Here is a 17,335-nt window from a genome sequence, read left to right as displayed (position 1 = left end):
ATATTTTGGCACAGACTCTGGTCACATTTCAAATCAACATTTTCTTTTAAATTTGTATTCTTAGCAGTTTGTTGGAAAGCGCTCATATCGTATGCAACTTTACTTTGTTATTTAAAGCACGGCATTATGATAACTGTTTAAAATCGTTCGCCTTCTTTTATGCCATGGTTAAGCTATGAGTGACCAGTTAATTGAGTTGCTGTATTTTGGTATATATCTGTGGTATTAAAACGTGTTTTTATGGACGCGGGTACTTTAAAATTTAAATTAAAAGTATTCTTTTTTTGTTCTCAAATATATTGACGGCTGCTATAACAAAATTTTGAAACATTAGTAGGTCTACGTAGCATCTTTGTCTCTAGAATTTAAATTATGTTTTGTTTGTCTAATAAGTTGTCAATTTAAAATCCTGATTTTTGAGCACAGTAATGGAATAGAGAAGCCTATTTAATGTCATGTTTATAAAAATATCGTTTATTTGCATATGTAAAAAGTATCTTACAACTAATTAATCTCACAGAGGTACAAGAATGAATGTTGAGCATACGGAACAGTTTTGCGTTAAAATTAAATGACATGGATTGTTTGTAATGTGTTCGCTTCAAACTAATGAGATAATTGTGTGGACAACTAAGATAATACTACTAGTTAAACATGTAAAAACCTTGGTACATTTCTTGATTCAATTATGATTAAAAACTAACGATACAGTTGCGGTTCTTGTTCTTTTGTGCTTCTCTCTTCATGTAGTTCAAAAGTTCAAACGCTTTAATGATTTCTTACGGCTGAGCTTCGAATCGTATCTTTGTGTGGGCTTTGGCGGAGTCCACTTCTCGCCAGGCATCATTACCTTCGACGGCGTGCCCATTTCGGTGACCAGACACTTCTCACCCGGATGAGGCGCACAGCAACAATGGACACAGAAGCGAAATTTACACAGCGTGCTGGTGCATTCGCCAAATGCGTACTTCGAGGATTCGTTCTCGTTCGGCGAGCTGCTCTTGACTTCATCCAGGGAAAAGAAGCGCGTCAACGGCGGCTTGCACTCCTGACTCATGGAATATGAATGTGGCAATGTTTGCGACAGACTTGCTGTTGTCCTCGGGTATCGAGAACGTTGAGGCGTTTGATTGATGATAGATTGGTTGTAGAAGACCTTGCTGCTTTTGCCGCATCTAGGACACTTAATACGTTGCGATTGCTCCACCAGTAGACAACTGTCCTCCATGGGCGTGTTTCTGTTCCTATTAAAGTTAAAGTCATGTTTGTTGTTTGGTTTGTGTATGGCGTTTGATGGTTGCAATGGCACTATGTTCCAGTTGGTGGTGGATCTGGACAGCTTGCGCTCGCCCTTCACCGAATGTTGTGTATTTTCTTTGGTCAGAGTCATCTTAAAGCGATGATTCTCCAGTCGTTCCAGCGCACGTTCACTTTTGTAAACAGCCTGCGCCCAAAGCTGCGACACCTTTGTCATGGTGTCCAGTGTGGATGAACTGAGTTTGCTGAGTATACATTCTAATGCAGGCACATTATGGATAAGCATTCCAACGATATCCAGCTGCTCGATGCCATTGTAATAGCGAGTGCGGCAAATGGGATCGATCGTGGCCTGTGGAAAAAGTTTCTTCTTCGACTTTTTGGGACTGCTGTGATGAGCCATGTGTGATTGGGTATGTGGCTTTCGTCTTTTGTTTGCACCAGGCGGCATTGTTACTGATAAAGGTAGCGGTGACTTGCAACACATTTCATCATCTTCGATTTCAAGGCCACAAGAAGTCGCCATCGACGTCGTTGGCAGACTCAAAGATTTGTGATTCCGCCATTGCGACATATTTATTGCATTCGAATTGGAATTAAGATCATAGGCGCTGCTTGGCGTTTGGAATTGCATGGAATTCAAAGTTGTTGATTCTGTCTCCTTTTGCAGTCCGCATGTTGTTGTGATATTTGATGCGTTCAGGCAATTTTCAGTCTCTTCACATAAAAATGGCGCCTCCACGGTTGAGTTGTGCAGCGCTCTAAAGGACGCGTACCCTGATTCATCCATATCACACAATCGATCGCTGCCGGAGCACATTTTCATTAACACTTTTCGATTGTAGGCACTCATTTTGAATGAAAACGCCAATAATGTTTATTGTTTCACAATTACATTTGTTATTTTTTTGTTGCTTTTTGCTCGTTTTCTTTTTGTCGACAATTGGCGTCGGTGTTGATTGTTTACAGTGTGACCGTAGGTTAGAAGGGCAAAAATAACGATTCCACTAAAGGTGTATCGAAAACTTTTAAACTATCGAGTTTTACAGTACTCAGTCTAAAACATAATAAATTATTTTTAACTAATATTATTATTAAATTAATTAATTAATTAATAATAATTAAGAAAATTTGTTTATTAAAATAAATAAACAGAATATTGGTATATTTACAATGCAATACTATTGTGACTGACGTGTTGTACATAAGAGGCTGATTACTATGAAAATATTAAAGTATCGTGTAGAAAGCTAGTAGATATATTCAGCTGTTAAATTTCAAACGATTGATAATATTGCGCATAAATTTAGTAATTTGTCAGCTATAAATCAAAATACAAGGCTTATTTGCATAAATTATTATTATAATGTACACATATACACATACACACCTGAATTATGACCCATAATGACAGCTCATCATTTTGTAATTCACTATGTTGTGGATGATGTGGAGAAGGAGCACTTGTGGTAATCTGGCGATGCTATCAATGTCACCAAATTAACAAAATCCCTTAATAATTTATCATTTGCTCTGTTTCAGGTTTCCTTCAAACTTGACTCCGGTCCAGAGGCATGCATCGCATCTCTTCTCTCACACGTAGTAAACTCACGTACTCCCCTTGTCTGTTGCCCATCTGACAAATTTGCCAGCTCAAGTTTTGTGCAAATCATGCCCAGGCATAGATTTCGAATTCATGTGAAAATCTTAGTGGCCACCGCACCGCAAACAACCCCTCGACGGCGTGATAGTTTCATCAGCTGTCCTTATGGTCTCTTTTTTTCTCTGGTTTGGGTGCTGACAGCCATCATCCACTTGCTGCTGCAGACAGGGGAGAATGCGAAGAAGAGAAAGCGAGAAAGGGAAACCGTAAGAGAGAAAGAGACGGAGAGTGGGACAAGCAAAGGAAAATCAATGAATGATATTTCTTTATGAGTCTCAATTATTTGTTGCGGGGATTTGCTTTTCTTCCATTGCTGTCATCTCGGTTCGTGCTTCATTGTCCTTTTAAATGCTTTGGCAAAATATTTTGGGTATTTGTGCAGCGTGTGTGTGCCTTTTGTAAGTCCCCCTTCGTTCTTTTGACTCCACTCTGCAGTAGGGCTCATAGACCAAGAGCTCAGTAGTCACAGGCGCCGCCGTTAATAATTTATGAATATTTGCTCATTTATTGTTTTGCATTATTTATGCGTTTATTATTATCCCTGTGCAGGACAAGGGAAGATGGGCAAAGATTTTGTTTTGATTTTAATTAAATCGACGGACGCACATCGACTTTATTTAAAGTCATTTGGACGCCCTAATCCCTCGTTTGGTCGTGTCTTTTCTGGGCGGGATCACTCTATAATTATGGCAGAGCAATTAGTTTTTGATGCGTTGAAATATTTCATAGTTATGGACTTATAAACAATTTAATTTGTAATTTGTAATCTATGGTGATTTTTCGCAAAAAAAAAAACATTTCAAGGATAAAATGTTTTTATATTTTAAAAGTACAATCAAGTTGCAAAGATTTTATTGCCCAAAAATTTACCCTTTTAAAAGTTTGCATCTCTTAATTTGTTGAGCGAATTTTATAGAAGAAATGTAGAATAAAATAGATATAACATAAAGTCCGAAAACGTTATCAAAGTGCGTGTATAGAGTAAATACAACATAATAAAGAGATTCATTGCATATGTGCTTGAGTGCTTATTTATGGACTAGCATAGTTAGTGTTTAGCGGTGTGGCGAACTAGGACTATACAAACATATGTCCACATAACAGGATATGTGTAGTAAGCCAATGTTTGTGTGTGGATATTGAAACCAAACTGATTAATTTCAGTTAGCATGCACACACTCGTATGTAAGGAACGAAAGTGTGGGCTGTGGAGGCGGAATGAGAGTCAATATTTGCACACAATCCGTACATATGCTCTAATTATTATCCTTTTAGCTGTGGGCAGTGCCGTTCCGCATTATGTTGACATCGACGCCCGTGACCTGGACACCTCCCACACTCGCTAAAGGGGCTGATTAAACAGAGGCGATTGCAGTTCCTGTTGGTTCAACTTGGTCTATTTCGAATCAACTAATTATGGTAATTTCCCGCGGAATGTCAACAAATATTTTGTAGCCGGTTATTTCCAGAGACGCCCTCCGTTCCCCCAAGGGAGATGCGACCAGGTCGAGCAGTCAAAACTCTTGACAAACGATGTTTACCCGTTTGGTCATAATATCTAAGAGTGCATGGTATGTGTGTACTTGGGTGTCGCTACGTTGTCCTTGGCAAAACACGAAACCTGAAACGCTTGAATTATTTTTAACCAACTGGTCAACAGGAGCTGACCAGCCTGTCAGCCGGGTGGGAGTGGCGCCGTAACGCGAACTGTACCCAATTCGCTTGATTGTGTTTGATTTTCGGTACGAAGCTCTCAAGCACTCATACTTCATGGCCCGTTGACTAGTAATTCACTTTTAGCCAATAAATCGTTGACCCAACGCTGTTGCTGGGCTTTCACCTAGGTGCGGCGCCAAGCTGATTACGGCCACAATATTAATTTGAAGGTAATAAGCATATAATCGCACTCATTTATCATTTTTATACTTTCAACATTCCTGGTTTTCTTTTGTCGTTCTTTGCTCAGCTATATCGTTTCCATTTAATGCGATTCATATTCTAATCGCTGCAAATTAGTTACGAGAAGCGGGAGCAACCGTATTGAATAACGATTCTTCATAGGATATGATAGAATTCATCGAATCACCGAAATAGAAAATTAACTTAGATATATTTTGCAAAGTTTTTTCTTTATAAAATCAATTATAATAATAGAAATTTAAATTTAATTTTATCATAAAAGTTAACAAATATAAATAATCTGGTGATTCAAGCACTCAAAATAATATGAAATTTAAACTGCTTGCTCTAAAAAGTAGGCCACGAAAAAATATCGCGAAATTGATGCGAAATTGATATTTGCAAAAGTTGATTGATTTGCAATTGCAAAAATGCCGGAACATCAATCAATGCAATTTTTGACTGCGACACGTGCAACACACAAAATGATATATGACTTTTAAGGCTCAGATGTCGTTTTACAAAATATTTAAAAAATTGTCAATTAGCAAATTGAAAGTGAAATGGAAATGGACTGTGAAATTGCAATTCCTATTGCAGTATCTAATTTCAACTCATTTACAAAGTTGTTTTGTTAATTTCCAGAAAAAGGTCGTTTTTTAATTTGAAAACTGTCTACAATTTGTCAAGTAGAAAAGGAAAGAAGTGAAGGAGTTAGGATAAGTAGTTAACGGTCATTTCTGGGTGGCGGATGTCCCAAGTGTGTGAATTAATCATGGCCGCAATTTTAAGTTAAAAAATGCGAAAAGTACACTCAAAAACGGAAGCGCAAGTCGGCAATTTGAATAAGGATGTAAATGGAATGGGTGTGTTTGTCATGGGGTGTGTTTGGGGTGTCAAAGGGTTAACAGTTTATCCGTCAGTCTGCGTGTCTTTGCATGGGTTTGTTGCTTTGTTGGTGTCACTGTCACACAGCTCATTTGGCATTCAGAACATGCTCGACTCTTGCCAATTTCATTTAGCGGCATCATTTCTTCTCGTGCCTCTGTCCTGCTGCCCAACCAACCAGCGGCAGAGTAATGGAAAAACAAGATAAATGATTTAAAACTCGACTTTTCATTTCACATATTAGCAAATACGTGAGCCACATTCAATTCCAGTTGTCCTCTTGCGTGACCCAAAAAAAACAACTAAACTACAACTACAACTCTACTTCGGTCTGTTTAACCCTCGCGGATTCTTTTTGATGTTGGTAATTGTTTTCTATTAACGAGCCTCGATTTGTTCCATGGTGACTCTTACACATACGCTTGATCAAAATATCCACATCCACAGAACTCACACCTCGCGTCTCCCTCGAAGTGTAGCTACCACTTTGTGGACATATGTTGCTTTCATTCGAATGATATACGAGTGTGCCTCGGGTCAGCTCCGAGTCTGGAACTGCCTGCTGGCTGATTATGGTGGCTTCAAATTCTGCGAACCATAAAGTGGTTGATACTATTCTACTTGCTCACTGTTTATTCAACTTATTCACTTTATTCATTGTGGCTGCTTACTGTCTGTCAATTGATTACAATCAACATTTACTTGAAACTTTGACTTTTAAGAGTATTCCCAAATAACTTTAATATTTATAACATAATAAGAAAAGAATTCTTCATTTTATTTAGTCTTTATATTTCATAAATATGAAAAAAAGAATAGTTTATTAAGAACCTAATACAGGTAGGGAAGAAATTGCCGTCATTTAATATGTATTTATGTTTTAGGGGAATTGTCTTGCCCTTGTAATCCCGTCTGCAGCTTAATTCCTTAAACAAACTCTGTCTCCTCCTTGTGTTTATATAGCTAATCAACAGAATTGAACTGTAATCAGTCATAAATATGAATTCATCTAATGTTATAGGTGACTATCAGACATAACAACGATCCCACACAGTTGCATAAGTATTTGAATTATAAAAATCTCCCCTTGAGTTTGGCCAAGTAAATATGAAAATTGAATTCCCGCATTGTTTTTTGTGCGACGTGTGTCATTAAGTGTTTTCATTAGTGAATTTATGGAGTATTTACTGTACTAATAATAAAACAGCGGCATTTCGTCTTAATTAAGTGCTTAGCCAGGCTAAAGTTTCCTAAAGGCGCCCAGACAACAGACTCAGAAACTGAGGAGTATCGCCACGTGCTGATAAATACACGAAACACAACACAACACACAAAAAAAGACACCCAAAACAACAAGAAGAATTGCGATGGGAAGTTACAAGATAATGTGTGACAATCGGTCGACTATCAGTGGGAAGTCAATAAGGTTCCACCACCAACCAAAGTGTGGAACCTTCATAAAGGAACTTGCATGGAAAACAATACAAAACACCAAAGCTGATGACTTAATTGATTGAATGGAATGAATAAAAAACGAAGAGAGAAAAAAACGATGCCGCCACCACCATTATCACCAGCAACAAGGCAACTGTTCGCTGTTCGTTGTTCCCTGACCCTGGGAAATTGGCCCCTAGATGGTGTTAAGGTGAGACCCGAGACCACTCAAAGGGAGTGACGAAGGGGCGATTGTCAATCAGACAAGCAAACAATCAAGTAATATTCCCAGCACAAGGACACTGCGATGAGGCAATCACACTTCTATAGCAAATACATACTTATATAAGAAGTAGTATCTAGTTACGCTTATGCTGGTAAAAAAGAACTATGACAATAATTGGCTACTTACTTGGTGGGAATTAAAAGATAGATATTTCCGTCTATGAGTCAGAACTAACTATTTGAATACGGATTGGAAATTTCTGTATAGTTACAGAAATATGTATTTACTATAAATATATATTATATTTAAACTTAATCTACTTTCTAGATTACTTATAAACTAATCAATTTTCTGAGTAATGATAACTGGGTAGTAGCATTTATTGAGTTCAACTGCTGGTTAAATTAATTAAATAAAATGTTTATAAAAGTTAACGAATCCTAACTGCGGCCAATCTGAAATTTAGTCCCCTAAAAACGCCTCGCTCCAAATCCTTGCTTTTAATTGTGCGTCATAAATTAAATGCCAGACTTCAGAAGAAAGGAACCAGTTGATTGGAATGGAATGTGTGAGGTTTTGCCTACTGCTGCTTGACTGGTTTGGTTTTTCAATTAAAAGTTTTGCAGGTGCGTAAATTGTAAAGCAATTTGCTGCCACAGGAGGAGCCCACTTTCAAGTGTCTGCCACACACATACAACAATTGATGGCACAAAAAGTCACAAGAGGCAGTTTTCATAATTTTCATGCGCATATTTGTGCTTACAATTCGAAATCTGTATACTGACAACAAAACGTAAACGTAAACGAAAACACAAACATAAACTAGATGTTTCCCTTTTCCCCATTGCAGTTTCGAATGCAATTTTCAATTTTCCATTTTAATTTCAATTGCCATGTAAGTGTCGTATCCAGATGGCTCCGGATCTGAGGCAAAATGCAATCCATTTAGGCATAATTCTTAATGTTTTGTTTTCAATTTGCTAAGACTACTCGTACTCAGAGTTGGCTGCAATTTGCATAAGTCCCTGCTCAGTATTTGATTGTAGACTGCCCCAAGATGCACAACATAAACATGTTGCAAAACAAATGCAGTTGACAACCTTGTGTCAATTACATTTACAACACACATTCACCTAGCATGCAATGAGGAGCAAGACTTTGTAATCTTGCTTTAGTTCATTCCCTTAGGTCGACCACAATCTGATCAATTGAACAGCTCGAAATCTTAAGTCGTTGTACCCTGTAAGTAGGATAACAAGGTGGGAAGTTAGGTTCAAAGCTTAAATAAATGATATTTTATATAATAAATGATAGTAGTACGATTTGAAGAGAGTTTAAAAATTGTATATAAAGATTAAGTTGAAAACTAGAATTGATTTGTATAATATAATTAAAATATTAAAGTAGTAGTAGCAGTAGAGTTCTTCATTTCAATAGCTACTTAAAAGTTAAGAAGAAGAAGAAACTTTGATAATTATATATAAATACTAAGATGAATCGCAATTGCAGCTTATTTGATTGAGTCCTAAGCTACTCACCAATGATTATATATTCAATTTAAGCTACACATTATTATATGTTAATACAAAATTAAAAAAACAAACTGATTTAATAGAATTCATAAACTAATAAGCAACTAGATGGATAAGATTTCAACACTTTGTTTCAGATACTTTGCGTTCACTGTAAAAAATTTTGAAGCTATTCTCAAGGAACTATGGAAACAATCTAAAGGGTATTGCGAATTCATATTCTTGACGTTACATTTATATTATTTGTTTACTTGGTTATTTGTGTCTTATCCAAAAGTCAATGCTGCTGATTTTATTGCAAAAACATTGTGTTTGCTTATTGAATAATTGCTTGCTATTATTTAAACTAATTCCTCACTAAATCAATTAACAATTTAGCTCGAAGAAAGCTGTCAGCAACCTACCGAAAATATGCGGACTACTCCAAAATGTCTATTGGATTCTTAAAAATCTTGCAAACTTCTGGCGAAATATGCGCATACGTTTTGGGCCTAAATACTACATGTAGTTGAGGCTGTCGTCGTCTCTCGTCGTCTCGAATCCCTTAATTCCATTAATGGCATTTCCATTGCGGATAATTACGGGGGTTGTCTACAATTAGAGTCTGCCTTGGCTTATTCACGCCTTTAAATTTGCATTTACTCCCCCCTCGCACTCACCAAGCCCTAAGCTCAACCTCAACCTCAACTTGAGGCCTTTCTACCCCCCAATTTTGGAAGGAAGGAACACACATTTGAACTTTCACATCTCGCCTCACCCCTTGCGAATATTTGTTCGAACTTCCATGTAAATCATGATGCCAGCCAGTTGACAGCAAACAGCATTCATTGTGAGTGTGTATGAGTGTGTGTCTGTGTGTGTGTGTTAGCCAAGTCGAAGAGTTGTTCGCTTTAGGAAGATTCGTCAGATTCGCATAATTAATTGCAAAGCTTGGGGAGGCGCTTTTCTGGAGCTTACAGCTAACAACCTGGCCATAGACATGCTCTGGAATTTTGATTGTGTGTTGCCTGCATGCAGAGAGCAGCAGAAGGAGCGGTGAGAGGGGAGAGGGGTGAGAGATGGAGCTGGGGGACTCTCTGGCATTGATATGGCTGCTGCAAGCTTGTGCTTGTAGCGATTTGTGAACGTAATCAGAGAAGGGAATTGCAAAGGGGTGTAATGTGAGTGTATGTGTGTGTGTGTGTGTGTGTGTGTAATTCACACCTTTCGCACACCGTGAATGGCATTTGGATGGGCACAAAATTAATTGCTTTTGTCATTATACGGAATCTTGACGACGCCTCGTTTCTAATTTAATGTAGTCTTTGGGGCACAACCTCCTCCAAAGGTGTTTTACCTCAACTCAATCCTCACTTGCACTTCCCCTGCTTTGCTTGTTGTCGTTGTTGTTGATTTGTGATTTATGAAGATTAATTTATTGCTAAATAGTTGAGCATAATTTATTTAACATTGATTTCAACTAGGATTAGTTTTACACCCCATTCACCTCTGTACTTGTCTCTAAATGCCTCCCAGTCCTTTGCTTGTAAACTGAGAGTTTCACCTGCCAAGTTGCCTGCAGATAGAGATGACTTTGAGCAATTGAGTAAAGTAGATGTTGAGTAATGGACGTAAACTGAGGAGACTATACTTGAATGAATACATGTGAGAGATACGAGTTAAATATTAACAGATATAGTAAGGAATGATTAAATATAAATAAATATACGAATATTAAAATAACTACTTTACTCACTTTATTTTAATGTATGTTTCATATCATTTTATTAAAAACTGACAAGAATTCAATTATATCGGACTAATCAGTTATTGTATTAAGAAAAGTCAATAATATGAATGAAGAGCTCTAACCTTCAGTCAGATCTTAATCTTAAACACAAAGTACACAAAAAAAGTGCTAAAATCACACTTGAAATCTTTTGTTCAATGTAACATAGAATAAAATATTCTTCAAGCAAGATTTAAATCATAAAATGAGATGTTTTTAATCTTAAAGCAGATTTAGCATTCAAGCGTTGATTTGAGATTTTTTCAACATATAAATAGAAAAAATGTTAAATCAAAATTAAAAATCTGCTTTTTAATCTAGATTTTTTTTTATGTGTATGCAATACATATTTAAATAAAGGTGATATCTTATTCAATTTAAATTATTAAATAGTCAAACCAAAAAGTAAAGAGAAAAATATTGAAAAATCGCTAGCAAGTTTTGCTAATATTTAAACATAACTTAAAATTTTAACTACAATTCATACAGTAGATACTCATTATAGCGAATGGATTTAAGAGTTGCATCTCAGTCGAGATAGAAGACAACGATAACGATAAACACTTGACAATATGACATGGGATACGAAAGCAGACTTTACAGGCCCAAACCCAGATGCTAATTTAAGGAGCTCTGCGTCGAGTCGTGTCGAGTGTTTTGGACCCACTTAATGGTTTGTTTTCGGTTGACAACTTTTCGTCTGTGGCCGAGCACTTAAAGTTTGTTTAGCTTGTGGTTACACGGCATTGGTAGAAGTAGAAATGGAAGTGGAAGTGGAAGTAGAAGAAGAGCAAGAAGCAAGTGGCCTGAACGGACACTAACAACTAATTTAAAGCAATTAGGTAAAAACTTTGTGAATATGCTCGCTGGGGAACATTTAAAGTTTGTCGAGCCGCAAAGCATTAATTTGAATTGTGAATAGTTTTAATTAAATTTTGGGCAAATTATGACAGCAAATTCGGTTAGAGTCGAGCACAGAAATACATTCAAGTTTATATTTAATTGGCAACAAGCAAACGTATGACAATTCACATAACAGAACCCTTGCCAATTTGCAGGGACAAATCCCAAAGGAATGTCGTCGAAATCTCATCGGCATTTAGCCTGAGAACTGGAAACTGACTGCACTTGCTCAAAAATAATCATAACTAATCATAATCATAATCAAAATAATAGTTGAGTAGCAAGAGAGAGAGAGAGAAAAAATCATTGCCATCATTTTCATGGGAATCTTTTCGGTACTCGCTTTGGCTTTTTGTTCGCGCCACGTGACCAGCGACGCACTTTGATTAGCTCCTGTGCTGCTTGACCCCTTCCAATATCCATAACCATATTCGCATCCACGCATCCACATCCATATGCCCTGCAATCATCCGGTTATCAACGGACCACCCCATCGCATACAACCAGCCACCACCGGAGACAACTGGTAACTGGCAAGTGGCAAGTGGGAAGAGGCAAGTGGCAAGTGGAAGAGGCAGCAGCCACTCGGTTGCACCAATATCCGATTGCACTTGTCTAGGCACAGGGTGTGGTACTGGTCATGGACAGGGACGGGGACGGAGACTGCCACTTGACGCGTGCGGATTTTGTGGGAAGCTTTGCGAGTGTCAAATTTTTATGACTTTGTTTGATTTCTGGCTGGCGTAACGCCGTTAATGGAAGGCACTTGCCATTCACTTGTTCAACCCATCAGCGAAATCAACGAGATTGAGATTTTTGGTTGTGCACACCAAACGCACTTCTAATTCTAAAAAAAAAAAACAAAATAAATAGAACATAAAATATTGCACTGTCATGTGGGAAGCAGGAAAAACGTGCATGTAAAATTAATCAACAAAGTTTGTTATTTTATGAAAGGGTTATACTTAAAGATTCCAAATACGAATGCTCAATTGGAGTTGTATGTTAAATGTATAGTAGTGATTGCTTGAAAACCTATTATTAAAATTAATTAGCTGAAAAAATAACCTTTTATTTCATAAATAGTAAAGGAAAGGTATACCGAAAAAATCAACTTTTATTTTATAAATATTAAATGAAAGGTATGCCGAAAAAGAGTAAAATCATCAATAAAAATATATATTTTCTTTATTTATTCTACACTAAAATTTGTTCGTATTCTTTACTTTACTTTTATTTGTCATATTTTAGCAATGTTCTTTTATCAAATCTTTTTACTCGTATGTTATGTGATGCTACCCTATGAAGATGGTCAATTGTAAAACCGCAAATATGATTAGTAATATGATGAGGCCACTTCTCAAATGGAAATTAAGTTTGAAACGGAGTTGGAGGTGGCATGTGTTTGTATTTTGTGGCAAATTGTGGACATTTGTGTTAATATGAGCAGAGTTTTGGTCTCTAATCTCATTGGGTGCTTCATATTTCAGCAACACTTTCAATTCGTCCAACAAAATCCAAATCCAGGCTGCAAGTTGTGAGTGAGTCGAAATAAAAGTGAACTGATTGCTCTGGCAATGGGCAAATGTGATTTATGCGATTCGGTTTATGGAAAAATGTCAGCGCCAATTGCGAGCGTCGAGGCACAAATTAACTTCAATGGATGGCACAGGATCTCTGGCCTGGTCCACAGCCTGAAAGTCGAGACGTGTCTCGTAATTCAATATCAGACTAGAATAAAACACAGAAGACAACAGAGAGAAAGAATAAGCAGTGTAGGCTGTGGCTGTTGCTGTTGGCATTGCTGTGACTATGACTGTGGCACAGAGGTCACATTTGGCTGCCAGCACGATAAGTATTCCCCCGAGGAGCCGAGTAATTTCCTACCCTTGGCACTAAGCATTATTGTGCATTAGAGGACTAATAAACAGGTTCGCAACAGCCTCAGCCTGAGCAGCAGTGCTCATCCTTGTCTCCTGGACATGCTTCTTTTCCTGCCCACTCCTTGGTTTGTCTTTTATTCATAGTTTTGTCTGCCTCCAACGGGCTTTTACCTACTACGTGATTTACGGCAATAACTCATCGGACGCAGGACGCAAATCAAGAGGCGAATAAATCACGAATACTAAATTAATTCACTTTTTTAATTAAAGCCTGCAATATATATGACTTCAGCCTCCACTAAATTACAGTTAATAAGTCTTGGCCAAGTGCTGCAATATTATCTGGCAAATATTACAAAAAATTAATGACATGTGATTTGACAACAAAATATAATATGTAAATTAACCACTTAATACTTAGTGAGCTTTTTCTTTTTAAATAAACGATATTAAAGTCAATAGAATATATATTTAAGAGCAGTAACTAAGTAATCGCAGTCTTAAAGAAATCCTATATTAAATAAAATTAAAAAAAAAAATAAATAAAAATGATTATGGATACCTTTATAAAAAGCTGAGTATTTAATTTCATAATTTTTTATATGAGAATGCTTCATTAAAAGCCTTTAATAAAAATTATGACTATATAACATTTGAATGTACAAAAATAAAAAGATATTTTCTTACTTTTCTTTAAAAACTAAATAAAACATATTATGAATATCTTTTAAGAAAACTGAGTGTATAATTTTGTCATTTTTTAAAGGTAATGCTACATTAAAATATGGCTAATAAAATATTTTAATATACAAAAATCACTCACTTTCCATAAACGTATTCAAAAGGATTCTAATGAAGAGTAAATCTGAGGGGAAGGAATCAATTTTCAGACTGCATCAAATGACTCAATTTAAGTTTGAGGGAGTGAGGTGGTGGTGAATGAGAGGAGGGGGAGGGAGCACCTAATGCCGACTTATGACACCAAAATATTTAACTGCTCAATTTTCAGGCATTGCGCTTTCCACAGCCGCAGGGGGCAAGGGAAGCAAGACAATATACGGGACAGGGTGCTGACTACAAGAGCGAGAGCGAGAGAGAGAGAGAGAAAGAAATAGAGCTGGGCTAACAAGGGGTTACACTTGAATTAGTCCAGTGGGATTGCTGAATCCGCGAAGTTGGGAGTTGGGAGTGAGAAGCTACAAACTGAACTACTGCCACTTTGTTCTTGTGTAATCACGCAGCACGACTCCAGGCAACATTGTGAGGCGAGTTCGAGTATTGCAACAATTGAGACGTTCAATTGGCAACAAGCGGCCGTAGGCTTTAGATCTGTTTGAACCACCAAACAAACAAGTTGAGCAACAGTAACAATAACAACAACATCAACAACAATGGCAATGGCAAAAGAGAACAACAACCACCAGCGAGTGGTTGACACTTTGTATTGCTTTGTCGCTGAGCGTGCGATTAGTTTGGGAAACAGCCTGATGTTGCGCATCCGTAAATTACTATTGTGGTTCGCTGTGGTTATGCGCAGAGGGGGTGACGGAGGCTGAGGCTGAGGCTGAGGCTAAGGGTGACCGAATCTCCCCAGTTGTGCGTGTTATTCTTTCACTTGCACTTGAAATTGTCAGCAGGTGCAGCGTATGCATTGTAACAACACAAACAGATACAGTTACAGATACAGATACACTTTGCTGCAGATACAGATACAGATACATGTAGCGAAATCAATTTAAGCTGCAGCTGAGAGAGGTCATGATGCCTTTATGTTTGGGCCATTAATAAACATTTCGTCGACTGTTTGTGTAATAAAAATGCAATTGTCATTAAGTGCCGCCCGAATGTGTCACAACTGCGATGTTGCCACATCGAGTGAGGCACTAAAAATCCCTGAATTAAATTCAGGATACATTACAGTGAATGGAATACTGCAAATCGAAAGCATTAAAGGATATAGCTGAAGGTCAATATTCAATCAAGTTGTATTGAAAGTTAATCCATGTATCCAAAATATATTTAAGTTCAATTTGAAGCACATTAATGCTTTAATATTAATACAATATTACTTACTTATATTACTTACTTAAATGAAGAAGAAAGAATAAACTTTTAAAACTTCTTTTACACAATTGTCGATTATTTCCAAGTTTATCAAATTTTAATTTCATTTATCATCACACGCACATTCTTATTCCGTGAGATACCTTGATATATAATTTAGGGAATTATTAACACTTATTTGAGACAATAAAATGCAATTAAGATACATTGTCTTATCTGTGTTCCCTTGAAATCCGCTGCCAGCAGAATTTTCCACCGAAAAAAAGGGGTGCCGAAAGTTGTTGAAAAGTCTTTAGTCATCTCTTTGCAAGATGATCTTCATGTCTGATGATCATAATGAAGGCGGCAATAAATTCGCATTAAGAACGCACAGATGTCTGTCTGTGTGTGCTGGAATGACTTGAGAAAAATAACCCAATGTGATGACCTTAAATCATGCAAGTTGCGTGTCGAGGTTCCGCATTGATCATTGATCCTGCTAGTCAGAATTTACTATATATGTGGTATGTAAGTGTAAGTGCAACCCGAAGCCCCTACGCCAATCCCCTACCTTCGCTAATTGCGCTTAATTCGTTCAAAGAGCCCGCATCTTCCAACGGGAACTTTCGTATCCAATAATGTGGATCTTATAGATCGCCAATGGTGAGGTTCGATGTACTCGATGGGCAGGAAGTTGCTGATTTCTGTTTATGAGTTGGCATCGTTTAAGATTGATTGATCAATATGTTTTACGATCACCTAAAACACACAACTCGCCACTCATTGGGCTTTGCTTTGTGGGTGATCGGCGAACCGTTTGCTGATCATCAAATCGCAGGATGTTATCGATCATTGCATAAATTAACGTTCGATTTGCTTCACTTCAGCAGCTATTGTTAATTTTTATTACCATTTTTATTTATGATTATTATTACGACTGTAATGAGTTGAACTCTCTCTCTCTCTCTGTGAGTGACATGTCGACATAAATCCATCAAAGTTTGAGTACTTGAGATGCTGCTGGTTTACATATTCATATGAATTCATACTATATGAATACGAGTAGTTTTTCCCACACACACACACAGTTTCGCTCTAATCGAAAACTGGGAAAATGTGCATGAAATGAAAAGGTAGACAAATATTTTTTATTGATGAAATTGCTTTCGCCTTTCGGTCTCCATTTGCAAAGTAGACAAGTTGCTACTTCAAATGGCAGACTTGGGAATACAAATTCAAACACTCGCACTCACACTCACACTCACGTTATGTGGCAGCTTGTCTGCATGCAGCATGATTATTATATATTTTTTTATTGTCAAAATTTGTTTAGAACGCTTTTGCGACACGGGGCCAACACTTACCCTTGTCTCGTACGTGATATCCGATATCATCCTTCGCTGGACACATTGGGGAATACCAAAGACATTCGCTATTCACCATTCACCTTCACTTCCCCCTCACTTATGACTCTTTAATCATATGTGCACTCACACGAGTTTGCATATTCAACGAGTATTCGCATTCAGCATTCAACATTCGCCATCAGCATTCGACATTTGCGACTTTTCGATTTGCTTTTCAATTCACAATTCGCTGTCCTGTCACCCAACTCTGGGCAGGTGTCATACCTCCTTCTTTCCATCGTATCCTTCTTTCTGACTTTGTGAAGAAAGGACTTCTGTTTATTTCTAAGGCAAACACTGACATTTTCACTTCCATATCGAATGATTTTAATCCCATTTTCCTTGTCTACTTAACAGCTTTCAAAATTCAAAATAGAATCGATAAAAAATTGTATATAACAAATATTTTGTCCCTTAAGCATATTATATTTTA

General features: G+C 37.2%; 1 protein-coding gene across 1 annotated transcript; it reads right to left on the bottom strand.

Annotated features, from left to right (window-relative positions):
- Positions 1-453: 453 nt before the first annotated feature.
- LOC132783496 (uncharacterized) lies at positions 454-2,239 on the bottom strand. Its single transcript, XM_060788700.1, has one exon. The coding sequence runs from the start codon at positions 2,108-2,110 to the stop codon at positions 752-754; it is 1,359 nt and encodes a 452-aa protein (XP_060644683.1). The 5' UTR covers positions 2,111-2,239; the 3' UTR covers positions 454-751.
- Between the last annotated feature and the right edge of the window lie 15,096 nt (positions 2,240-17,335).

This window comes from Drosophila nasuta, chromosome 2L (genome assembly GCF_023558535.2).
Source record: "Drosophila nasuta strain 15112-1781.00 chromosome 2L, ASM2355853v1, whole genome shotgun sequence".
Taxonomy (NCBI): domain Eukaryota; kingdom Metazoa; phylum Arthropoda; class Insecta; order Diptera; family Drosophilidae; genus Drosophila; species Drosophila nasuta.
The sequence above is the reverse complement of the archived record's forward strand: the minus strand, read 5'-3'. Positions and strand labels throughout refer to the sequence as shown.

Coding starts and splice junctions, on each gene's coding strand:
- LOC132783496 (XM_060788700.1), bottom strand. CDS start 2,110: ATGAGTGCCTACAATCGAAAAGTGTTAATGAAAATGTGCTCCGGCAGC.